Source organism: Penicillium canariense (assembly GCF_028826845.1).
Source record: "Penicillium canariense strain IBT 26290 chromosome Unknown utg000008l_segment0_segment0, whole genome shotgun sequence".
Lineage (NCBI taxonomy): Eukaryota > Fungi > Ascomycota > Eurotiomycetes > Eurotiales > Aspergillaceae > Penicillium > Penicillium canariense.
The window spans coordinates 309359-334459 of record NW_026622735.1 but is presented as its reverse complement, the minus strand read 5'-3'; the positions used below and the strand labels follow the sequence as shown (position 1 = coordinate 334459).

Below are 25101 nucleotides of genomic sequence, written 5' to 3'. Positions count from 1 at the left end.
CAATGGGACTGAATGGGGACCAAGAGCCATATAAGGTCGGAGGGTCGACGAGCGTGAAGGCAAAGCAGCAACGGCAAGTGGAGGAGAAAGTATGCAAAAAAAAAGGAGAAGTTGCTGCAGTGTTGAGCCTCGCCAAAGAATCGCGAACTCCGACGCTGAACTGTCGACTCTGGAAGCGGCCAAGTTCCATGCTGATGCTTTACTCATTGAGGTTAGAGCGACCGGAGGAAAAGCTAATCCGAATAATCTGCATTGGGCATAGTTCAGATTTGCCTAACCTTAACCATTCGCCTTGAGCGATTAACTTACGTAACATGTGTGCATTCCTCGTTTCCAAGGCACCCCACCCAGCCCCCTCGAATTCCCCAACTGCCTGAAACCCCCCAAAAGGCTGGGCTCACCTGACTCGAGGCCTGATTCCCACCGACGCGCATCCTCGTTCCTCTCCGGCCTCTCAGCCAACCTATCCCTCGCGCCCCATCTTCGACGTGACCCCAACGCGACGTGATTCTCAATTTTGCCTCGTTTCGTCGGATATACTCCAAATCCTCTTGCTCACGCTACCACATCAGTGGCTCCCAGGGCAATCCGCTCGAGTCTTTGTTTTCCCGGCTTCAGCGCGTCAAACCCCTGCTACGCCTTCACCCCGCGCCGGGCGGGTGGTGACCATTCCACTATCTGGAGTCCATCTCGTCTGTGTATAATTCTTCCGTGTGTCATCACGCGCCATGTTCTATTCCGAAACCCTCCTGTCCAAGACAGGGCCGCTGGCCCGCGTCTGGCTGTCCGCCAACATCGAGCGCAAACTGTCCAAGTCGCACATTCTGCAGTCTGATATTGAGAGCAGTGTCAGTGCCATTGTCGACCAGGGCCAAGCGCCCATGGCTTTGCGACTGAGTGGCCAGCTGCTGCTCGGTGTCGTGCGCATCTACAGCCGTAAGGCGCGTTACCTGCTGGACGACTGCAACGAAGCATTGATGAAGATCAAAATGGTGTGTATCAGACGTTTTGACCACTAGGTGCTGAAAGGAACAAAGACTAATGGATGGGACTATAGGCCTTCCGCCTTACAAATAACAACGACTTGACGACCACAGTCGTCGCGCCAGGTGGCATCACCTTGCCCGACGTACTGACTGAATCCGACCTTTTCACCAATCTTGATACGTCTCTGCTGTTCCCTCAGAACCTGAGCTTGGAGTTAGAAGGCAAACGACCGGGCGCTATGGATTTTGGTAGCCAGATGTTGCCTGATAGCAGTTTCCGCCGCTCCATGTCCCAGGAGCCTGCCCGCCTTGAAGACCCCTCCCTGGTCCATCTGAACCTCGGCGAGGATGAACTTCCCCTCGGAATGGAAAACAGTGTGGAAATGGGTCGTGACGCACCACCGGCTCGCCCAATGGATGAGGATTTGTTTAGTGATTCCGGTAAACTCCACGACAATGGCGATCTCGACCTCGATTTTGATGATGCCCCTCTTGACAAGGTTGACTCTGGTATGGATGGTTTCGACACCATGAATGACCCGCTCATGGATGGTCCTATGGATTTCGGCGATGACCACGGCCTTGGCGGCGAGACCCCGCGCGCAGAGGAGACCCGCTTCGCGCGTGATACCGAAAGCCCGCTTTCCGACGCCGGCTCGATTCAGATGAACCAGCTTGAGGCGGAGTTCAACCGTGATGCTACTGCTGAGACTGAAGTTCGGGCCATGCAGCACGGTCAGCGTGCCAAGCGACAAAAGCTCATTGAAGTGGATGTTGAGACTAACTACAGTAGCAAGGAGGCCAGGGAGCTGGCGGCTGATCGCTCTGCTCTCATGCAGCCCCTCACTTTCTTGCCCCGTGACCCCGTCCTCCGCACTCTCATGATCCGGCAACAGAACGGTAACTTCGTCTCCAGCATCTTCGGTGAGGAGCGCAGCCATGGCTGGGCCCCCGAGCTCCGTGGGCTCCTGACTCTGGAATCTGTCAAGAAGGCTGGTGAGCTGAAGCGCAAGCGCGACAGTGGCATTTCCGACATGGACGTGGCTGCTAATGTCCCTGAATTGGAGATTGGCGAGGAGGAAGCCCTTGTCACCGTCGATGAGGGCATTAGCCTCGACATTGGCCTGAACCAGCCATCCGAGATTGACTTCCCCGGCGACGGCGGTATTAACGACACGGCCATGAGCGACGACGAAATGAACGCCCCTCTTGACGACATGGATGACACCATTCGCCCCGTGGACACCGAGCCCGTGTCCATGGGCACCAAGCACGCCGTGCACATTCTGCGCGAACGCCTCGGCGATTCCGCCGCCGAGCAGAAGAAAGCCATTGTCTTCCAGGACCTCCTCCCCGAGCAGCGTTCCAGCAAGGCGGACGCCACCAAGATGTTCTTCGAGATCCTGGTGCTGGCCACAAAGGACGCTGTCAAGGTCGAGCAGGGCTCCAAGTCTATCGGCTCCCCTCTCAAGATCCGCGGCAAACAGGCTTTGTGGGGCTCCTGGGCTGAGGAGAACGCCGCCGGTGCAATGAGCCAGTTGTCCCAGGCTCTGTAAAGAAGAGGTTATTCATATCTTGTCTTGTCCTGTCATGTCTTGACCTGACTTGGTAAAAATCGGCGATATACGGCGCACTTTCCATTCATGTACAGCTGAGTTTGGGACGGTCTATGGGTTTCTGGAAGATCCGATAATTTTTGGGGATAGCATCCACTTTGGTTGGCCGCGTTGGATGTCTATCAAGGAGTTTGGAACTGGCTTGGAGAATTGGGGGCTCTGGCGATTACTGTACTGTTCTGATGGGTCTTGCTTTGATTGGGAGCTTCTTACCCACGCTTCCCCCTGTTGTCCTGATTGTTCCGTTGGAGTGACGTTGCTCAACGGGTTTGTGCCGACGTAGTGTTAGCATTTATAGTTAATGAACATACCCGAGTCCGAGTTCACTTCTCTCATTGTACAGTAAATTGATTTGATCCAATTGACTAAGCATCTGAGGTGTCTGTCAGCCGGGATCATGCATGCACTTCCGGTGCCCAGAACCTTGTCTAGCTTGTGCCACGTGGGAGCCAGCAATGCAGGGCCGTTTTAGTACGTGCGTCATTGGCACTTTCTCAGATCCGCCCCCCATGTCAAACTATATTCTAACTATATTCTCCGAGGCTGTACGGCGCAGAGTTTCGAGGCTAAGAGCAAGCTTTAGTAAACTCGGTCTTAGTGGGCCTTCCATTCGAGCGAATCGGACATTTAATTTTAAATTAGGGGCATACGCACAACATTTGCCTTTCCCATCGCTTTTTCTAGCGCTTGCATAGTCCGTCAAAACATAATAAACCGCTCCAGTATGGAATAAAAATCCTAAATGACAATCCCGTAGTCCCGTCCGATCCCCCTGAGCTACCCCTCTACCCCTCTGCCCTGGATATAATATCACCCGGGCCAGCCCGAGGGAGGCGAAAAAAAGCGGAACTGCTTCAATTGGGGAGGGGTCCTCTAGCGCCATTCCCTTAGGCTTGCGGCGTCGCGATAAAGGTGATTAATCAGCTCGGCCCGGGGGCCCCTGAAGACCGATGCTCTTGCGAGCCTTGCAGCAACCGCGAATTCAAGATAAAACTTGGACATGCGCTCGTGCTAGAGAGTACCTGCGACCAACCTATACGATCACGCACGGGGTTGCTTGTCGGTGCTTGGCTGGATGGACTGACTCCCTGCCGATTTACTTTTCACCCCACACACGCCGAACTCGCCGACCAGAATCTTTACAAACGCTCGATAAACGAGCACCATGGACTCACAGCGTTCTTCCCCGGAGAGGAGCGATGATGGGGACGGCCTCGAGCAGACGAAATCTGAGGACGCAGCTTTTGCGCCGATTGTAGCGCCGACGGATTTCGACGAGCATGGTATGCCGGTGCAGAAGGAGCGAACGAATCTGTCACGGACGCGCTCGCTGGAGCGCAGCTGGTCTTTGAATGATGGTGTTAGCCCGGCGAGGGATGAGTATGAGGCGGAGGAGGTGGTTGAGGCGGGGCAGCCGGACGAGGACGATGAGTACACCGTGGGCTGGGATGAGAATGATGCTATGAACCCGCGCACGATGAGCAAGGCGAGGAGGTGGTTGATTACGTTGATTGTTTCGATGGGATCGTTTTGTGTGTGAGTGCGCACTGATGATTGTTGGTTTGGTCGTGTTTGTGGATGTTGATGATGATATTGACCCATTCATTACAGGACTTGTACCTCGTCCATGTATACCACGACGTATGGCCAGTTGATGAGCGAGTTCGGCTGCTCGCAGGAGGTAGCGACGCTGGGATTGTCTTTCTTCATCTGGGGTCTAGGTCGGTCACCGTCGACAATCATTCGTTCTGGGAGGATTGCTAATAAGAGCATCGTGCAGGAATCGGACCACTCTTCCTCAGTCCGCTTTCAGAGGTGAGCCCAAGCTCGAGAACTCCTCCATGGAAATCCACCAAGCTGACCACTTTTAGTTCTACGGTCGGCGAAACATCTACATTGTATCTTTCTCGCTGTTCCTGATTTGGCTCATTCCTTGCGCCGTGGCGAAGAACACCGAGACTATGCTCGTGAGCCGATTCTTCAATGGCCTAGCTGGAAGTGCATTCTTGAGCGTTGCCGGTGGCACCGTCGGCGATATGTTTAATCGACACGAGCTCGCCTTACCCATGATGCTTTATACAGCGAGTCCGTTTATTGGCCCCGAAATCGGTCCTCTGTAAGCACCTTCGATGTATGGCATGGTTGTGTTCAGAACCTAACGTTTTGTTATAGTGTCGGTGGCTTCATCAACTATTACACTAGCTGGTCAGTGCTACCGTTGTGGCTCTCCAGTAATCGAGGCTAACATTTTCTCAGGCGCTGGACCTTCTATGTTCTCCTGATCTGGACCGGTGTCCAGTTGGGCTTCATAATCTTCTTTGTTCCAGAAACCTATCACCCTGTGTATGTTTCCCCATCGAACCAAAGAACGGCGGCGGTGTAATTCAGGTACTAACCCGCACAATTAGGCTTCTGCGGCGCAAGGCGCAGAGACTCCGTAGGGAGACCGGAGACGACCGATGGAGAGCGCCGATCGAGAAAATGCAGCGATCGGTAGCGCAAACGGTCCTGAGATCGATGCACCGCCCCCTGGTGCTCCTAACCATGGAGCCGATGTGCTTGAATCTCTGTGTGTTTTCCGCGATCCTGTTGGGTATCCTGTACCTTTTCTTCGGCGCCTTCCAATTGGTCTTCAACGAGGTGTATGGCTTCAACCAGTGGCAGCGGGGTCTCTGCTTCATGGGTCTTTTCGTCGGCATGGTGCTTGCGATTATGTCAGATCCCATCTGGCGTCGCAATTATATGCGCCTGGAACGCAATTTCCTGAAGGCGACGAACAGTACCAATGAGTTCCAGCCTGAATGGCGGCTACCTCCTGGTAAGGTTCCAAGGTTTCTCAGCATGAGAGAGTGCCATCTAATCCGTTATGATTTAGCAATATTGGGCGGTCCTCTGGTCACTATCGGCCTCTTCATCTTCGCCTGGACCACCTACCCCGATGTGCACTGGATCGCGCCCGTTATTGGCAGCGCCCTATTTGGCGCAGGGTACGTTCACTGGCTGACCCCCAGGCGGTGCTTGCATCCCTGTATTTTCAACTTGAAATTGCGATGCTGATTGCCTCGTGTTACTTCCAGGACCGTCCTGGTCTTCTCAGGCGTCTTTACGTTCCTGGTTGACGCCTATCCCGACTTTGCGGCGAGCGCGCTGGCAGCGAACAGCTTCATGCGGTCAAGCTTTGGAGGGATATTTCCCCTGTTTGGGATTCAGAGTAAGTTTGGTTGCCAGTTCTATTTTCATACCTGCGACCCGCGATCGGGGCTTAAGGAACTGTGCTCTGCATGCAGCGAACAGAATCCCGGGCTGCAAGGCAGATGCCAAGTACCTCCAATAAGCCGTTAGGGATGTCTTGGCCGAGAGGCGCCGTGGCATGAATTGCAGCCTGCTCGAGAGGAGATCGCGTACGGACTGTGATGGCTAACGGTTACGTAGTGTATAACAACCTTGGATTCCACTGGGCGACGTCGCTGCTCGCCTTTCTCACCCTTGTCATGACTCCCTTCCCGTAAGTGAGATTTATTTTCTTTGCTGTCATTCGATGTTGCCCTGTTCATTCCCTCCCCATTGCTGGTGGTACATACCATGACGCTCGTCTTGTCTTTTCCCTTGCATTTGGAGATCTTCAGAGACATTGAGCCAACGGAGGTCGGCCCAGGCGTGTGCCTCGACATCCCCGCTGCATGTGGCTTTGATAATGCCCCACCCCAGCGCCAACTTCACCTGCCAAATCTTTTCTCGAACATTCGTCTGATGCACATATAGGTATATTTTCTTCCGATATGGCGCTCAAATTCGCAAGAAGAGTCGCTTCGCAAGGTCGCAGATGTGATTTTCCACGCCCCGCCATCGAGAAACCAGTCCCTCTTTCCTCATTTCTATATGCAATACATACCACGCATGGTGGTCAAGCGTGCATTCTAAAGCGCCAGTCCCTGACTGCGCGTTTGTAGCGATATTTGCATCTGTCCTCGATGTGGTGGCAGCTCAACGCTGTACCAGCACATCAAGGCAAGACTAGGTGTCATGCGCTGCAAGACACGGAGCCTTCTGCTTTGTGACCCGGTGACAAGCAGTTTGGAAGCGGGTATGGGAGCTGCTGAGAGCTATAGGGCCTGCGCTCAAACCCTTGCACCAGGATCAAGGTCCAACAACCGAGCTGTCGTCCGTCCCACCTACAGCTGGAATTGCAATGCGAATCTTTCTACGGAGGAAGACCCATTGAGGAAGAAATTGAGTTTATGAAAGTACGTACTATAATCGCATTATTAGAGTCGCTTCGCAGGTTTCAATGTTTTCCGACCCCTGGTCCCTGTGATCGTTCATGATTTCTAGTCTTGGCGGTTGAATCAGAGTCAGGATGGCCACAATTCACCCGTCGCTATAGGGGTGAAATACGGGCTGGAGTGTAGTTATTCGGACTGAATCTGTCTCCCACTCCCCAGTACTCCGTACTAGGTTCCGGCTCAGTTGCGAACGATGTGGTCCCCATTTAGATACACCAGACCCCATCGATGGGATCCACTGCAGCTGAGCACTGATTAGCGAAAAAATGGAAATAGAACGATTACTCAGTCGAACGATCCAGCTCTGGCTCTGTTAATGAAGCTAACCGAGGCTCGCCGCGGAGCCTGCGTAGCCTCGGAATACAACGGAGCTGGGGCGCGTTCCCGACCGTGGGCGAGACCAGGGCGGTGCAGGGGCCGTGAGGCGCTTTCTGAGTCAATGCCAGGGCCAAGTTTGTGGACAGGGATTGGGATGATGCAGGATGTCTATGAGTGAGTGAATGTAATACAAATTACAGCGAACTATGTTGGATAGGGCAGGGGGTTATATGAGTCTTGCTGCTTGAAACCACACGTGCGACTCCGCGGGGACGTTTAATCTTCCGCTTTCAACGTGGCCAATCAGTGCGGCTCAACGCGTTCGGACTGTACACGTACGGTATTTGCCGGTACAGCCTCCCAAATTACGCCCTCAGAAATGCCGCGCTCCAGTCGCCGACACCCAAATCGTCAGCATGTGAGTGTTGCACGTTGATGCAGGTCCTGGTGGGGGGAAGAGAATACCTTAGTGACAGGCATTGACTCTGGTTCTGACAGTTTATCGGAGGCACTCAGAATGGGTGGTAATGAGGATCGTCTATTTTCTCCGTATCGCATTTTAATCAGCCACCTGAAAAAAGTAAAACGAAATTAGGCTTGATGAAGTATATGCATCCGTGCGGACATAGTCAGGCAAGCTATGGCGACATCCCAAGGAGAACAAGCCGCGGAGAAAAAAACTCAAGAATCGCAAAAGAGAAAAGAGAAAAAGCAAAAGAACACCCCGTAGTCACTCCTCACGCGAGGCCTCTGGCGGTTCGTACAGGAATTGGCCCGATTGAAGTCCTGCCTGTTGGATGCTTCGTGGAAGCCGCCAGTCACGGGAACATTCCGATCGCAGACACCATTCCCAGAAGTCCCTCAAATTCCTTCGACTCCCCCGCGCTTTGATCTGACGGGTATCTGGCTTCCCTCCCCGCCTATCCTCCCTCTCTCTCCTCTCCTCTCTGTCAGGCCCTTGCGGCATACTGTTCTCAGCTCATTCGGACTGGATTAATTCCCGCCTTCCCCGCAGCCGAACAGTTTGCCGCCCCTCTCCACTCCCGAATCCAGCTGCGCCCGAAAACCGTTGCGGCATTTTCCTGCCTGGCCCTGTCGCCTCGATTTCTCGTGTGTCACCCCCGTTCGAGATTCTTCAATGCGTCCGATCTCTGCGGCCCCGTCTTACTTCGAGTCGATTGTTTCCGGCTACCCCCGTGACTCGCCCCAATACCTGCCCTCTCTTTCCCCGCCAACATTGGTCGCAGGCGCGCGACAATAGGACACGCGACCCGCAGCCGCCGCCAACAGCGATACCAGTGGAAGGACATACCGGAACAGCAGCCGACGTGAGTTTGCGACCGTTTTATTTGGGCCCAGAAGCCCGACAGAGGTGCGCAGTGCGCCAATACGATACGTGTCTCCGCCCGCCCGAGATATTCGCGGGTGCGCGGATGGTCCCGTCGTCACCACATATCGAGATCTTGAGATCGCGAACGCAAAAGTGCTGGAAGGCTTCTTCCACACTATCAGACTCGTAGAACCACCCGCGCGTTGGACGCGTGATCGCAATTCCTTCGCCCTCGCCCGTGCCGGGGCATACATGACGAAATGAACGTGGAAGCCAAAAACGGCTTTCCGACTCCTACCGACCCAACTGGTGGCGATCGCGACTCCGCCGATGCCCCCGAGTACTCGGAGCAGATGGATTCTGTCAAGGAGAAGATAAATGGCGACGGTAGCAAGGCCGAGAATGGCCGGAAAGCTGCCAATGCGAAGGACCCTTCGCGACCGCGCCGGAAGAAGGCCCGAAGGGCGTGTTTTGCCTGCCAGCGTGCCCATTTGACTTGCGGTATGCACTTCTTTCGATCGACATGCGCCCCGCATGCGCATACCTTCGAGTAAAACGAAGTCCAGTCTTGGCTAATCTTTGTATTCGGTGTTCTAGGTGACGAGCGACCCTGCCAGCGCTGTATCAAGCGCGGCCTTCAGGACGCATGCCACGATGGTGTTCGCAAGAAGGCCAAGTATCTCCACGATGCTCCGGATGGAGCACTGATGCCCGGTGTGACGGGCAGTCTTTATAATAAGAGCAGCAGCAACAACAACGGCTTACGAAATGGACTGCCCGTGTCCAGAAATGGCTCTACCACCACACCGCAGCAGCAGCCGCCGCCGCCGCCGCCACCGCCGTCGCAACAGCAACAGCAACAGCAACAGCAAGCCCCAAATACCGCCAGTTTCTATCCCACGCCTCAGCCACAGCCGCAGCCGCAGCCAGGATCGTACAACATGTACCAGGACGCGACATTAAGCCAGAGCCCGTTCACCACCCAATCCCCTGTATCACCGAGCTTCAACCTGAAGAGCAGCACCAATGGTCGGAATCCCAGCTTATCGTCTACTGTGAACCAGCAGCCGACTCCCAGCACGGCTCTTTCGGGGGACACCAACCAGCCGCAGAATCCATTTGCAGGACCCTTTTTTGACCCCAGTGACCCCGCACTCTTCAACTTCGACCTGTCCAGCATGAACTTCGAGAATCGCTATGGGGCTCTCGAGTTTGGGATGCTCGGTCACATGGCCACTGGAGCGGGAGATTCGCCGACCGATTCGGCAGGGCAGCGAGGGTCGATCGGCCGCAGTGGGTCTGCCCAGTTCTCCACGCCAGCTCCTGGGTTTGGCGAAAGTCCGGGGAATCAACCGCCATTCATGTTTGGCGATCCCTTGCTCAATGATTGGTCGACTGGGCAGGCCTCGGGCCAGCCGCATGTGAACGTCAGCGGTGTGTACGGCCAAAATGGCATGTTGCCTGGCCACATGAAAGCAGACGCGCCGCATGCCTTTGCGATCGAGAGCGGTCCGGGGAGCTTCGCCAGTCCTGGGTCCGTGACTAGCCCGCATGTGACGGTGGCCGGGCTGGAGGATGCCTCGTCGTTCAACAGCGTGCCTAAGTCGAGTAGTAACCTGGCGCCGAATAGCCAGCGACCGCTGATCACCACGCCGAGCTTGAAGCACCGCGATCTGCAGGTGGGACCGAAGCGACGTCATCGCAACCCGTCCTCCATCTATGAGAGTGTGAAAGAGCCGTACGGATACACGAATGGGTTCCACAACCTCACTGCATTCATCCAGCGTCGGTTTACGCCACAGAAGACCGTGCGCATCGCCAAAGCGCTCGCTTCGATTCGACCTTCCTTCATCGCGACAACCAAAACATTGAATCGCGATGATCTTATCTTCATGGAAAAGTGCTTCCAGCGGACACTCTGGGAATACGAAGACTTCATCAATGCCTGCGGCACTCCCACCATCGTCTGCCGGCGTACAGGCGAGATCGCTGCCGTAGGTAAGGAGTTTAGCATTCTGACCGGGTGGAAGAAGGACATCCTCCTGGGCAAGGAGCCGAACCTCAATGTCAATACGGGCGGCTCAGCACCGCAATCTGGCACAACATCTCGCGGGAGCTTCACGCCGCGCAGCTCAACGCTAGAGAACACTGGAAACGGACGCCCGCAACCAGTCTTCCTGGCGGAGCTGCTGGATGATGATAGTGTTGTCGAGTTCTATGAGGATTTTGCACGCCTCGCGTTCGGCGACTCCCGCGGTAGCGTGATGACGCGGTGCAAACTGCTCAAGTACAAAACTAAAGAGGACATGGAGGGCGCGCAGTCCGATGAGAAAGGGAAGTGGAATAACCACCTGCGCAAGGGCGGGATTTCCGGCGAGGCTGGTATGAATCAGTTGGGCTCCAAGGACGGCAAAGTCGAATGCGCGTACTGCTGGACAGTCAAGCGAGATGTATTCGACATTCCGATGCTAATCGTGATGAACGTGAGTGAAGACCCGCAACGCTTTGGACGATGGCAACTCAGCAACTAACATACTCGATAGTTCTTACCATGCATTTGATTCCCTCACTTTCGGATGTCTCCGTCTTGTTTTTATGTCATCCTCTTTTCGTTGCATGCTCCGTTGTCGATTTTCTTCATACCCTTACTCGGTTCTACTCTTGAGTTCCTTTTTCGTGTCTTCTATTTGTTTGTCTCTCTATTCCGGTACATATTCTTCCTGTTCCTGGGACTGTATGATTCCCCTGCCCTTTGTTCCAGTCTTCTGTTTTTCGTCAGTACATATGTCTGGTGTTTGATCGCCCCGGCTTTGCCTTGCCTAGCTGTCCGTTGACATTTTTTATTTTGCGGCGCTCAAAGGGGACAAAAAATGATATCTGTGGGCTGGAACTGTGTTATTTATGAGATATAATGCCATTGGTGTGTGGACGTCACTATATCTTGAACCTGGTTGATGTGTATTGTACCTGGACATGCTGTTTCCCCCTATGCATTGTGTGTTAAATGACTCCACTACTGATCGCGTATCCTCCGGTGTACAGAATTGTAGCTAGCACAGCTTTTGTAGTAAATCAGCCCTGGCGGGTTTTCACCCCCGTGGTTCGAGAGCTTTGGATGTGCCTCAGGTGTGAGTGCTTATCGATAGTTCCAAGCCCGCCGGTTGACAATCCGCTTCAACCCCACGGCTGCCAGCACGCCATTGCCCCATTCCGATCCTCCGAGACGAGACGTACAGCCTTCTCCTCCCTTCTCTGTCAGCAAAAAGGCTCCCAAGCCCTCGAATCTGGCTTATCAGCTATCTCGTATTCGCGCAGTCCCGAAGTCGCCGAGTGCCCCGCGCCCCGGCCGTTCTTGACTCACACAACCTTCGTCGCGACTCTGCCTGCCCCTTGCGCTTTCCCTCCCCGCACTTCATAAAGTCATACAGCATGCGTCCTGATAAGCCGCGCGATCCTGTTGCTGGGCCTGACGCTGGCCCGGAGCCCCCCTACCCCGTGCGATTGTCGGGACCGGTCATTAAGGGCTTCGGGCGGGGGAGCAAGGATGTATGTTGCGAATCGCTGTTCTCGATCTGAGACCTTGCGTTTATGGACAAATGAATAACGTCTGCAACTACAGCTAGGAATCCCCACGGCCAATATCCCCGCCGACGACTTGACCGAGAACCATCCCGACCTGACCTCTGGCGTATACTACGGCGTGGTTGCGCTGGACCCTAAGACCCTGGCGCATGAGAACGGATCGATAAATGGAGATGAGAAATCTTCTTCAGCGACTATTTTGCCGGCTGTGCTGAGCATTGGGTATAACCCGTTCTATAAGAATACTGTGCGGTCGGTGGTATGTGCCAAGTCTTCTCCCCACAGTTCATCATGACAAACTGCTCACCTTGCATTCCAGGAGATTCACATTATGCCCCCTCTCACCCAACCCTCTCCGACTGCGGTCGCGCAGCCTACATTCAACCGTCTGCCCGATTTCTATGGCACCCAGCTCAACCTCCTGATCTTGGGGTACATCCGCCCGGAATACGACTATGTCTCACTGGAGGCACTGATCGAGGATATCCGAATTGACTGCGAGGTTGCACGGCAGAGTCTCCTGCGGAAAGCCTATCAACAGTATATTGTGGATGATGGAAATGTGTCGGACAATGTTAATGAGGACCGGAAATGGCTGACAACTTTTGACAGCGGGAGCGCAAATATCTCAGGCATCTGATAGAATTGGCGGATTGAGCGTTTCCACATTTCCTTTGTCCCACTTACAATTAGAATAGCCCTAGAATCTGATCTTGTCTGTCTGATACGTTGGAAAGGCACTTTGTGACTTTCTTTCTAGACGTCTGGGTCCGCACTATCTTATCGCACTACTCGTCGACGTCACTCCTGGAAACCCTAAGTATTGGCATAGCCAGGCAACGGAATTCACGCTCTTGTCCGATGTCATCCATGGAAGGCGACCTCCGGATCCTCCGGCAAGGTATATAATCCAGTCTCCCTGTTCCTGGCCGTGACCCCCAGTCCCGAAGTATTCACCACCATGGTGAACATTTTCCAGCGCCTTAGCAGACGGGCAGCAACCAGCTCCAGCAGTGCCGTGCCTGATCCCGGAATCAACGGCAAAAACGTTTCATCGCGATCGCATGACCTTCACCGGACTGTGAGTGGGAGTTCTGGGAAGCACCATCGTCGCTCTGTGGCTGAGGAGCCTTCGCCGCGACACCTGATTCTGATCTCTGATAATGCCAATTTCGACCCGCATATTATACAGCGATTCCAGGCTGATGGGTTCAACGTGACGTACCTCGGTTTCGTTTGCACTGAAGATGCCGAGAAAGATCGCAAGTCTCTAGAATTTGCGGTGCATGAGAAGGAAGATGAGTTGGAGACTGGAGAGCGATATGCTATAGTTGGTATGTGCTTGGGTCTAAGATTGCCGCTGGCTTCACCACGAAGTAGCGACAATGTTAGCGGTCTAGCTCTGTGGATATATTCTCACTGCAACAGCATACAACCGGCCTGCGTACTACCTCCTCGGCTCTCACCATCTCGCAGCCAGCAAAACCAATCCCTTCCCACGCCTCTGCGCCCTCATCGCATACTACCCACTAACATCAACCAACGAACTCACTGAGATCACATCCCACGACCAAGAATGCTGTGCCCCAGCCTGCTCTGACACGAGCGGTATTTTCGACCCCAGCCCCTCAGCAACTTTCCTCCCCATTCAGATTCACCTTCCCGGCAGCGCGCCCAGCTCACGAACTTTCTGGCCCTGGATCAGCGTGAGCCCCTCGGAGGGAGACGTCACGTACAAAAAGCGGCATCGGTGCCACATATACACTTACCCAGAAGCCAGGGCGGGATTTGCGGAACACAAGCCTGTGAATTACAGTATCAAGGATGGCGGTCCTCATCATGATGATCGTATCAGTTCGCAGTTAGCCTGGAGCCGGACATTGGGGTGTCTGCGCCGTGCATTTGGCGTTGGGAGTCAATGGGCAGTAGCAGATATCGAGACTGTCTGGGAGCAGTATTGGGAGCATTTGATGACGGATTTGGACGGGCTGAAGGCGAACGGGGGGCAGAAGAGTTCTGGGTTGGCGATGGAGATTGTGCTTAAACAGGGGACTGATCGGATCTGTCAAGGGGGGGGCGTATATGCATGATATGCAGAATTCGAGTGTGCTTTGCGCGCCGACAAGGGCTGGAGGTGAGATTGGCTATTCCATTCGCGGTGGCGATGTCTGTGAGACCGGGTTGATGCTAATGCTAATCTGGGCCAGGATTCACACCGGAGAGTCTGAGGGCATTCTTCACGGACACCTTCATCCCTACCGGTCCCCCGAGTCAGCATATTCGTCTCCTGTCACGGACTGTAGGCGCTGATCGTATCGTTGATGAGATATTGTTCTCCTTCTGCCACAGTAAGGAAGTGCCATGGCTCCTCCCTGGCGTGCCGCCAACAAACCGTGATATTCAAGCTGTGATCGTGGTCGTGGCTAGTTTCTTCGCAGATCGGATTGTTCACCAAAGTTTGTATTGGGACCAAGCAGATGTGCTCGTTCAAGCTGGATTATTGGACCCGGAGCTTGTGCCGAGAGCTAAAGCAGCTATATAAGAGTAACACTATCAGACGTGCCGGTGAATATCCTGGGAGATATACAGCTAAATCGCATGACGAAGTTCGAAAACTATAGCCCCGTCACGAAACTGGACTGGCCGTTTGATCCGCTTGTCCAGTTTGTTTCCAATTTCCATTTCCATCGTAAGCTAAGGCTGGGTTCTTGTTGCATCCAATTCTAAACCTCGAGGTCGGGAAGCTGTAGAGAGGAGCCGGATAGGTTCCAGGTCGAGTAAGATACTCACGGCTCTGCCAAAAGACCCTAAGAAGGGGAGGCTGGGAAGCAACCAGTAGAGCGAGTGAATCACTCTAATGAATTAGAGGTCCTTGAATAGGATACGAGATCGTACTGCTCTGTTTAATAATTAGAGGAACACCATACGAGCAAAAAATTACATATTTATTTACCTCAGCTGAGTTCAACAAAGAAGGCGTCAAGTTAGTCTAATTTGGTATAGTGAGTTTCGTGAGCTTCTGGTGGTGCGCCAGGAAAAGGTGAGAGAGAATAGAGGTAAGTGGCGTGGTACAGGTTTGGCGTAGATAATAAAGGACGCTATTTTATGCAACACTCTCACGTTCTACTTCTTCAGGCCCAGTCTAGCTTGCAATCCAACCAGGTCTTTACTCACACCCCCAGCACTCATCAGTGTCCTCCGGCTCGCCTCCTGCGCCACAGGAAGGATGTCCTCGATGCGCGATGGCGAGTCGGCCCTGGCGAGACCAGCAACCAAAACACCCAGCAGGGTATCACCTGCACCATTGACGCTGACTATCTCTTCAGGAGCTAACGTAGCAGCAGGTGGGAAAAGACGCATATAAACGCCGCCGAATGGCACCTCAGCGGATGATGTGCGACCCAATATATAAGGTGCGGACTCAGGGTCTGTCAGTCGCGGATCATTTGGTGGCAGAAGCTGGGTCAGAAGAGCACCGTCTTCACCAAGCTTGGTGATGATGCAGGGAATGAAGGGAAGGAATTGGATGGACTGCTGGGGCAGACCTTCGTCAACCAGCTTGGCCGAGGTCGCCATGACAAGACGCTGGCGTGACCCTGTCGGCGACAGTCCCATCGCGTCGATGATACTCCACCAGCCCGGCGAGTCGAAGAGAAGAGTGTCGCGCGCAGCCATGTGCATAGCCGATAGCTCATATCTATTAGGGCAAGCAAGGCTGATAGCATTGTTAGGAACAGTTCGTGCAGGGTTAATGGCTGCACCGGCACCACTGACGTCGCGGTCAAACAGACGACGGGATTTGGCAGTCGATACAGGCTCAAATGCCACGCGAGCACCATGCTTTTGAGCAACATCCGCCCATTTTGCTAGGACTTCAGGGCGCCAATTCGCGTCGACGACCACCCATCGCGGTTTTGTGCGTTCAATCAATGGCTCCCAGAACCCGTCAAAGTCGAGCTGGTGCTCGGGGAGCTCGATGATGCCCATATCGGCCATGGCGACGAGAAGATCTTTTTTGGCGTCGTTGATAGCAACGTACTGTGCTGTTCGCGTGCCAGCTGTCGCAGGGAGGATCTGAATGCCGGCTTTGCTCAGCCCTTTCTCTTCGAGGGACGCAAGTGCCGACCGCCCGCTCAGATCATCTGCCACCACGCTACAGAAGAGGACCTCACTGCCGACAGCGCTGGCTGCAACCGCGACGTTGTGGCCGACGCCACCGAGGCTCTGCCCGATGACGGCTGGATTAGATGTTTGCGGCACGGGCGCAACCTGGGCGAGCTCATGACCGAAGGGAGTATAGTCGCAGGACAAATCGATTGCAAGAGATCCAGCCACCACGATGTCTGCCTTTTCTGGCAGATTTGGAGATGAAGCTGGACTGATTGGTGGGGGGATTGGCTGGGGGGTGGGGACATCTTTGTTGGACCGAGCAATGCTCGGAATAGCGGGCATGTGTCTATACAGCAGAGAATCTCCGAACTTAGCATTGTGTCTATTCTGTCTTATCTAAGCATCCAACACACCAACTCACCGAGCCGCATATCCCCGGTCAAGTTCCTCGAGTTTGGCCAGCTCCACAGCCACCCGCGTTGCGCGCTTGACATTCGACTCAACCAGAGAGCGATTGGCGACCAGACTCTTCGAACCGCTGAGCTCCTTGATCTTAGCCAACACAAAGGGGGTGTTATCGCTGCCCGTGTATCCCTCTACATCGGCGAGACGGATAGCTTCCTCAATGACACGGTCCATTTCTGACTTGGGAACGGAGTGCTCCAATGGCACAGGGTTGGCGAAAAGGATGCCTGAAACAACTGGAAGCTTCGATTGCGCATCTTGAGAGGATATAAGCTGTACTGTACAGTTATCATGGGGAACACCACTTACAAACGATAGCGGCGGCTTCGGCCTCATCTTGGATGACCCGCGGGCTGCGGACTCCGCTATCTCGCGTGAAGAAACCGGGGAAGTCGACCGAGCCCTCGCGGCCATCGGCAAAGGTTCCCACGCAGACTCCCTCGGTCTCGAGGTACTCAAGCGTACGAGGAATATCGAGGAAGCTCTTAGACCCGGAACTAATGACGGTAACTGGAGTACGTCCCAGCTCCGTGAGATCGGCTAAATTGGAGAAGTCAGTCGCTGAACTAATCAAAGAACTGAGACGGTTCAAAGGAATGGATCTCATACCAGAAATATCCATGGAGTTCTCGCCTCCACGGTGGACACCACCTGTCAAGTTGGTCAGATACTGCCTTGCATAGTGCGAGGTGTGAGAATTACCTAGGCCTCCGGTACCGAAGATCTTGATCCCAGCGAGCTCTGAGAGAATCATTGTGCCAGATATGGTTGTACCGCCATGAATCTTCTTTCCAGCCATGCCCTGTAGATCTTTTAGTTGCTTTTTCTCGTGCTTCTTGAGGGATCGCCAGCCTACCAAACCGCAAATGTACCCAAGATCCCTGCGGGAAACTTTCAGAGCGCTTTTCTGCTCTACAGTCGAGGCCAGCTCGACAATATCTTCGGAACTCATGCCAACCTGGGCAACACCTCCGAGAATGCCTATCGTCGCAGGGACTCCACCGTTCTCGCGAACAACGGATTCCAACAGCGACGCGAGGGCGACGTTCTCGGGGTAAGGGAAACCTGACGGTTAATCAGTTAGTCTTATTGATCGAAGTATAGACTCCGCTTTTGAAGCATCACACAACAGTTCAGGACGCACCGTGAGTATAAATTGTCGTCTCAAGAGCGACAACTGGTTTACCTGTCGCAACAGCATCGCGGACCTCCTCCGATACCCTCAAGAACCTGCTTTGAGGGTGGCTTCTGAGGTCATGAAGGTGACGGGGACGAGGCAGCCGCACCCCCTTCCAGCCAAGTCGAGCAGTAGTCCTTGAGGCGAGCATTGTACGACTAGCTCGATTGTCGATCAATGGAGAAGCAGGGGAAATGAGGAGAAACCATTATCAGCGATAAGAGCAACGGAGTGCGCGCCGTGGCCGCTGCGCCCGCCGTATTGTATACATGGGGACACCTCATCAGCTTCCTCCGACCAAAATCCCGCCCATCATTCCCCACCCTCTCGAAATTCCATTCTGCACGGAGACCTTGTGTTCTCCAGTGTGATACCCTCAGCCACCATGAGGTTCTTCACGGCCACAGTGCTTGGGCTGCTGGCACCCAGCCTGGCTGCCGCGACCAACCTGACGACCCTGTCTCGATTGACCCTCCCATCCGACTTCAAGCCTGCGCAGGTTTTCAAGAATACCAATCTGGTTCGGAACATCAATCTGGAAAAGAGCTACGTTCGGGAGACAGTCAATGTCGTTGTGGAGAATGTCGACACGCAGCCGCAGAGCGACTACTACATTCCTTTCCCTGCGGATGTCATCGACCGCGTTGGTGGGTTCGAAGTGAGAGACAAGAAGGCGACTGGGAAAGGCCGATTCGAGGTGTCTGCTGTTGAAGTCATTTCTTCCGGGTCAGTATCAATTGTGCGAGTCAATCGCTTGAGACTTGGAATTCCATCCATAGCGTAACGCGACGGGAAGTCTTGGAACTCTAACTGACCAATTCATCACCCACAATAGCAACCAGTACTTCCTCGTCCACTTCCCTGAGCCTCTGGCCCCGAAATCACAGATCACCCTTGGAATCTCCTACTCCGTGTTGTCCTCTCTGAGCCCGCTCCCAGCGACTATCGGGCAGAATGACAAGCAGTACCTCACCCACAGCTTCTCCGCGTACATCCTGTCCGCTTATCAGACCATCACTCAGAAGACAAAGTTGAAGTTCCCCACCACCGACGTGCCTGACTACACCACAACCGACGGGCTCAAGTCTGGCGCGGACCCGGAGCGCAAGGGCGCTACATACACATACGGACCGTACGACACGGCCAAGGTGGCCCTCGGCACCGAGTACCCCATCACGGTGCGCTATGAGTTCACCAATCCGGTGATATCTATTAGCCTCCTGGAGCGTGATCTGGAAGTGTCGCAATGGGGTGGAAACCTGGCCACCGAGGAGCGGTACTGGCTGCGCAACAACGCCTCGCAGCTGACTAACCAGTTCTCGCGTGTTGAGTGGACATTTTCTTCCTATCAGAAGGCCCCAACCTCTGCCCTGCGTGAGCTCACTTATCCGCTGCTGCCTGGCTCTGTCGATGCGTACTTCGTTGATGACATCGGTAACGTCTCGACCAGCCGTTATCGCCCCGGTACTGCTAAGACTGGTGCCAACCTCGAGCTGAAGCCCCGCTACCCGATCTTCGGTGGCTGGAACTACAGCTTCAAGGTGGGTTGGAGCAACGACCTGAGTGCCTTCCTCCGTAAGGTCGCGGGTACCGACTCCTATGTCCTCAAGGTGCCTTTCTTCCAAGGTCCCAAGATGGCGGAAGGTATTCAGTATGAGCGTGTGGTCGTGCGCGTGATCCTGCCCGAGGGTGCGCACAATGTCCGCTTCGAGACCGTTGAGGGCGCTTCCAGCAACGGTCTCCCTGGCGCGAACCACATTCATGCCAGCCTATCCTCCCTCAAGACGTACATGGACACCCTTGGCCGGACAACTTTGACCCTGGAGGTTAACAGTCTGACCGATGAGGCGCGTGATGCGCAGCTGGTGGTACGTTCTCTATTATCCCTCCCGATCCGCGATTATATTGCTCTAGCTCACAGGAAATCTAGGTTACCTATGACCACACCTTGATAGATATCCTACGCAAGCCGCTCACCATGTTCGCTGGCCTTCTGACCGTCTTTGTTGGTATCTGGTTCATTGGCAACATCGATGTCAGCATCAAGAAGCGATAAATTCGCATCTTGGATGAACACGTTTTTTTACTGGCAGTCGTTGGTCTTTGTCACAGTTTCTATATCATGTCAAAGAACAGAATTCTAAATTCAAGATCATTTTATTGAGTACTGCGGCGCCTCCACTAGGCCACTTCTCCGATCTTCCATGCACATTTAATGACCGAAAGGCATTGTAAGAATAGAATCAGCAACATGGCCAGCGTCAGCAAGTCGGTTACTGTTCACTGAGCAGATTGTTAGCACAATTTGAAGTGGAGCCTTGATTCCAATCAAATCCCTCGAAGCCTCGTTTGTTTTACCCATCCAACTCAGTGCTCTTGTCTCCTGCTTATTTTCTCAACTCATCATTCTATTTGCACTAGGGCCTTGGCTCGATGACACCAAAGCAGACCTGAGTATTTGAGACGAGATTGGTACACAGTTGGGTTGACCTGTCGGATGATGCACTGGTATTGAGGATAAGTAATGTATTTCCCATTGATAAGTGCAAACTGAAAGGAAGACAGAATATACAAGGATTGTACCAAGAGTAGCTCTTTGTATCGCTAATCAAATGAAATGTGAAATAGATTCAAACTTGTTCAGCATAGCTCGGACTTCGTAGCCTGCGCCCCTTGAACCGATTAATTCCCTTTCTAGACTCGCCCATTCCGAGGCGTCCTCCCGGCTCGCGGCGTGCAGGTGTCATCTGCCAAGTAAACTCTGTGCGCAATCTTCGCAGCTTCCGACCGGTCGATACGAGCGCCCTTGGCTGCAAGCTGAATGCAAGAATGCATCTCAGCCTGGGCTGTCTCCGTTGCGCTTATGTGAGGGCGCCTCTTGAGGCATTCCATCTCGTATCGATGGCCAAGCCCAATTTACCATGGCTAGGCCTGTATCTTGATTCTCTTATTAAGCCGACCATTCCCGTGGAATCGTCAAAGGATCCTTAGACAGATCTTCATTCACGACCTACTCTTCGTATAACCTGGGCACAAGCCGAAGTCTTCTTCAAGATTCAACAGAACACCTTAGATTCCCACGATGTCGCACGAACGCGCAAGCTACAAACGCATCATTCTCTGCGCAGATGGGACCTGGCTGGCATCCGACCAGGGCGGCACCGAGGAACCATCTAATGTCGCGCGGATAGCCCGCATGATTGCAAATGACGGAACAGACGCAGATGGCAAAATTGTGCCGCAGATTGTCTCGTACCATTCTGGGTTGGGAGCTGGAGAGCTTCCATTAGAGAAAACTATCTCGGGTAAAACTCCGTCACTATACATACACCTGACGTTGGGCTGACAGGGTCTTTTTCTGGCGAAGGGTCCATTGGCTGGGGATTAGACACTCAGGTGTGCGAGATATATGAGTTCGTATCCGACAACTACTCGCCAGGCGATGAAATATTCTTTTTCGGATTTTCTCGGGGTGCATTCACGGTCCGCTCAGTCGTGGGCCTAATCTCTGACGTAGGAGTGCTGTCGTCTCAACATATGTCTTATTTTGCCGAGATGTGGAAAGCCTATCGAGAAAATACGAATGGGGAACCTTTCTCCAAAACTGTGTGGTATCAACAACACAAGGACATGCTACGCCTGGAGGATGTTCGAATCAAGGTAGTGGGTGTCTGGGATACAGTCGGCTCCTTGGTAAGTCCTTCTAAACAATTCTGGTATATAGATATATGCAAGGATGCCTTGCACTGAACGGAGCTAACGGTAACGTTGATTAGGGGATCCCAGAATGGCCGCTGGTCAATTTGGCGTCAAAGGTCGGCATTGCGTTGAACAAGAAATACGAATTTCATAATACCAAGGTGTCGAAAAGTAAACATCATTGCCGGTTCATTCTCCCAATTTATTCGTGCTAATGCTGTGCCTTAGACGTTGACCTCGCCTTCCAAGCTCTCGCAATTGACGAGAGACGGCTTACTTTCCCACCTACTCTTTGGCACAAAACAGCGAATGCACCGGCCAAGGAGCTTCAGCAATGCTGGTTTCCCGGCGTACACGGAGATATTGGAGGTGGTGCTAAGAATCGAGAAATCACGGATATCGCATTTGCATGGATGGTAAGACTCACCTTCTTATTGTGAATAATTGACAGCTGTGCTCAGTTGACTCACGATCCTTTGCGAGCTCTAGGTGGACAATTTGTCTGGAATGCTGGCTTTTGAAGAGGTTGTAGTCGATGATCTCATCCAACAGCATCAAGATGCTCGGGCCAAAAGAATTTCCGCAGACCACCTTGGTGATAACAGCTGGGGTTGCGGTCCCATCGTTTCCAATTTCGCTGGAGTGGAAGGTGCCTTCTTCAGAGTTCTAGGTGTACAAGATCGCACACCGGGCAACTATCCGCCAACGCAAGGTCAACAGCCAGAAACTCGCGACACGAACGAGTCCTTCCACCCCATCGTGCGGGTACGGAAGACGATCCTTACCTCCCAGTATCGTCCGGCTGCACTGACTGGGTATACCTTTGAAAGGCCTAAAGGGCCTCAAGGCGCTCGTGCCGGCTGGTACTGGGACAAAAAGGGTATGGCTCCGGCGATACCAGAGTTTGTCTTACGTCCAGAGAAGAAGTTGCTTGTAGCGAATGGTACAGGCTATGCTTATCGTGACAGTTTATCCAGGACGATGTGCCCAGAACATCTATTGGTTGATCTTGATCAAGATAATGGTGTGGCTGATTCTCTTACTACTAAGAGAAATGGCCGGGTTTGAATTGAAATACGTGTGTCTTACCGAGGCCCTTCCTCAATATAAAGACGCATATTACATTGTTGTTATAATAATAATAATAATAATTTTTATGGACTTTATCTCATACTTATCTTGAAAGGTTGATTTCTTTTCCTAAAGTTACTAAGATATTTCAATTGAAATTTAATACAATCAAAAATGTGTCATCACTTGTGATAATAATGTTATTATTAGAAACATTATTATCAGTAGTATGCATTTCCAACAGGAATACAGGCGGATATTCTTCAATAAGTCATGATACTTGCATACTTTGGTCCAATTATTTGTGAGTGGATCACTCAGCAGGTACTGCGCTTTCGGAGCTGTGAAGAAGCATCTTGGTCTATAAATGTAACGCGAGGGAGTGACTGTGGGATCCGACCCTTTACATGTTCGAAAACCTCATTCCAAATCAATAATTGGGGACATGGCGTAGTTGGGAACGCGTCCGACTGAAGAATAACTTCAATCTACTTGAAAGAGTAATCGGAAGATCGCCGGTTCGATCCCGGCTGGCCCCATCTTTTTTTAAATTTCCTGATTCCCGTTCTCACTGCTTGTCCTATGTGACCTAAAATTGCGCCACACTCTAACAGTTGGGGACATGGCGTAGTTGGGAACGCGTCCGACTGAAGATCAACTTCAATCTGCTTTAAGAGCAATCGGAAGATCGCCGGTTCGATCCCGGCTGGCCCCATTTTTTTTCTTTTACTACCTATTCTTCTCACTTCAGGCCCCTTACGTAACTCAAGACTGCGCCACAACTCTATAGGTGGGGACATGGCGTAGTTGGGAACGCGTCCGACTGAAGAATAACTTCAATCTTGCTTGAAAGAGTAATCGGAAGATCGCCGGTTCGATCCCGGCTGGCCCCATTTTTTTCTCCTGCCTACCTAATAGGTAGGTAGGTCTTTCTTTTTGATAGCCATTTGCTATCAGCAAGAACTCCAAATATGGCACCTAATGTAGCAGAGCAGTTTGACGATGCTATATGCTCTGTTTGTACCTACTGTCTATGCCCTCATTACTCATTAACCTTCTGTTTCCTATATTGGTGTAGTCTCAGCTTCTATATCTTATTCTGAATGTTTGAAGATGGAGGATGGACTTGTAATATGAGGAATATGGGTAAATTCCGCCGAATTTCCCATTCGGAAATTTGGTCATTTGTTCTTCCATCTTTCAGTCAAATACCATTTGTATTATTACTCCGTCTCCCAGATCCTTTTATCCTTGACCCCGCTGGATCTAACAAAGAGCTGTGCTGCGCAATATACCAGCAGACTATCCATGGGCCAACTATTTACCCTTTTAACCCCAATTCTGGTATACAGCAGGTTTTGACCCAATTGGTGGCATTCATCCCTCAATTTAGTGCCTGTTTCTCCTGACATGTTCCAAGTGGGTTCTTCTTCTATCTGCTTGGTCAGACTGCCGCAGTGCTCCCTCTCTTTACCAGGTAGCAACCAGTCAGTCAAATGAGTGGTACCGTAAGCTAGCATGAAGAGTTATTAGAGAGATGATGGTGGTTGAGGAGGTAGTTTAACCGCCCCAGGTGTCGTGATCAAAGTCAGACGAGAAGGGAAAGGGCGATCCGTCCTCCTGACGTGCGCGGAGGTAATTGCGGATTTGGCAGGCAAGTTCGACAGCATGCTGCAGTCTGGAGGCCATCGGCTTTTAGCTGGGATGGCTTGCTACCAGAGTACTTCGATCAACGGTCCGAAGCTGCAGGGTCAACGGTCCGAGGCTGCAGGGTCAACGGTCTGAAACGGCCAGCGGTCCGAAACTGCGGAGGATTTTAGGTTGGGGGGGTTAGCCGGCGCAGCACTGCGGGAACTGTGCGACTGGTCATAAGTCGATCCTGCTCTCAGTGAGCCCCGAGAGTGGTCGAAAAGTTGTCAAGTACTTAAAAACACATTCAGAAGGTCCTTCTGGAAAGAAAAGAGGGTTTGCTACCACTTAGTAGCGTAAGCTAGCATGAGGAGTGGTAAAAGAGATGATATTCCTGTCTGGAGGGGAAGCTACTGAAGATGGGGAAACAGCGACATAAGCATGGACATCATGTGGGTGTAGTCATATGGTAATGATGAGGGTATAATAGCGATTCTGACGCGTCAGATAAGTCCATTTATTAGTAGGTCTAGTTCATAGGTAGACTGAAACTTGAGCCAAATTACGTCACCTACTACCTACACACGCAAAGGCAAGGTTTCTAAGTCTACAATGCATTTCTTATCCTTCATAGTAACTGTGGAGCTTCGGAACATAAACTTCAAGCCTCATATAGAGTAGGTAGGGTACATAGAATAGACTTTATTTATATATACTAGTGTAGATAATAATTACTAACAAAAACCATTCTAAATTCCCACTGGGTGTGGCAGGTAGGCTTCGTCCGGCGGGCGATTAACGACCAAGTTAGAACTGGTACAGACAGACAAGGGGA

The 25101-nt window shown here is 52.6% G+C and overlaps 8 protein-coding genes across 8 annotated transcripts; 7 read left to right on the top strand and 1 right to left on the bottom strand.

The window, feature by feature from the left end:
* Window positions 1–728: 728 nt before the first annotated feature.
* On the top strand, window positions 729–2542 carry N7482_010130 (kleisin alpha; the record flags this gene model as incomplete). The annotated part of the gene is made up of 2 exons (XM_056692254.1): window positions 729–992; window positions 1058–2542. The coding sequence occupies 2 exons, from the start codon at window positions 729–731 to the stop codon at window positions 2540–2542; spliced, it is 1749 nt and encodes a 582-aa protein (XP_056538211.1).
* A 1225-nt stretch (window positions 2543–3767) lies between these two features.
* On the top strand, window positions 3768–6431 carry N7482_010129 (MFS transporter; the record flags this gene model as incomplete). Its single annotated transcript, XM_056692253.1, has 11 exons — window positions 3768–4138; window positions 4214–4323; window positions 4383–4417; window positions 4474–4718; window positions 4775–4807; window positions 4859–4945; window positions 5011–5420; window positions 5478–5589; window positions 5680–5813; window positions 6035–6107; window positions 6365–6431. The coding sequence occupies 11 exons, from the start codon at window positions 3768–3770 to the stop codon at window positions 6429–6431; spliced, it is 1677 nt and encodes a 558-aa protein (XP_056538210.1).
* A 2362-nt stretch (window positions 6432–8793) lies between these two features.
* On the top strand, window positions 8794–11064 carry N7482_010128 (Zn(II)2Cys6 transcription factor domain-containing protein; the record flags this gene model as incomplete). The annotated part of the gene is made up of 2 exons (XM_056692252.1): window positions 8794–9034; window positions 9131–11064. The coding sequence occupies 2 exons, from the start codon at window positions 8794–8796 to the stop codon at window positions 11062–11064; spliced, it is 2175 nt and encodes a 724-aa protein (XP_056538209.1).
* Window positions 11065–11962: 898 nt separating this feature from the next.
* fmn1 (riboflavin kinase) lies at window positions 11963–12755 on the top strand (the record flags this gene model as incomplete). Its single annotated transcript, XM_056692251.1, has 3 exons — window positions 11963–12079; window positions 12153–12374; window positions 12435–12755. The coding sequence occupies 3 exons, from the start codon at window positions 11963–11965 to the stop codon at window positions 12753–12755; spliced, it is 660 nt and encodes a 219-aa protein (XP_056538208.1).
* Window positions 12756–13076: 321 nt separating this feature from the next.
* Window positions 13077–14657, top strand: N7482_010126 (dienelactone hydrolase; the record flags this gene model as incomplete). The annotated part of the gene is made up of 3 exons (XM_056692250.1): window positions 13077–13449; window positions 13544–14128; window positions 14323–14657. The coding sequence occupies 3 exons, from the start codon at window positions 13077–13079 to the stop codon at window positions 14655–14657; spliced, it is 1293 nt and encodes a 430-aa protein (XP_056538207.1).
* Window positions 14658–15238: 581 nt separating this feature from the next.
* Window positions 15239–18018, bottom strand: N7482_010125 (pseudouridine-5'-phosphate glycosidase/carbohydrate kinase family protein; the record flags this gene model as incomplete). The annotated part of the gene is made up of 6 exons (XM_056692249.1): window positions 15239–16571; window positions 16647–16947; window positions 17000–17230; window positions 17300–17341; window positions 17393–17755; window positions 17835–18018. The coding sequence occupies 6 exons, from the start codon at window positions 18016–18018 to the stop codon at window positions 15239–15241; spliced, it is 2454 nt and encodes an 817-aa protein (XP_056538206.1).
* A 234-nt stretch (window positions 18019–18252) lies between these two features.
* Window positions 18253–19923, top strand: N7482_010124 (dolichyl-diphosphooligosaccharide--protein glycotransferase subunit OST1; the record flags this gene model as incomplete). The annotated part of the gene is made up of 3 exons (XM_056692248.1): window positions 18253–18593; window positions 18703–19735; window positions 19798–19923. The coding sequence occupies 3 exons, from the start codon at window positions 18253–18255 to the stop codon at window positions 19921–19923; spliced, it is 1500 nt and encodes a 499-aa protein (XP_056538205.1).
* A 1026-nt stretch (window positions 19924–20949) lies between these two features.
* On the top strand, window positions 20950–22634 carry N7482_010123 (T6SS phospholipase effector Tle1-like catalytic domain-containing protein; the record flags this gene model as incomplete). The annotated part of the gene is made up of 5 exons (XM_056692247.1): window positions 20950–21172; window positions 21217–21560; window positions 21644–21737; window positions 21795–21982; window positions 22056–22634. The coding sequence occupies 5 exons, from the start codon at window positions 20950–20952 to the stop codon at window positions 22632–22634; spliced, it is 1428 nt and encodes a 475-aa protein (XP_056538204.1).
* Window positions 22635–25101: the final 2467 nt, after the last annotated feature.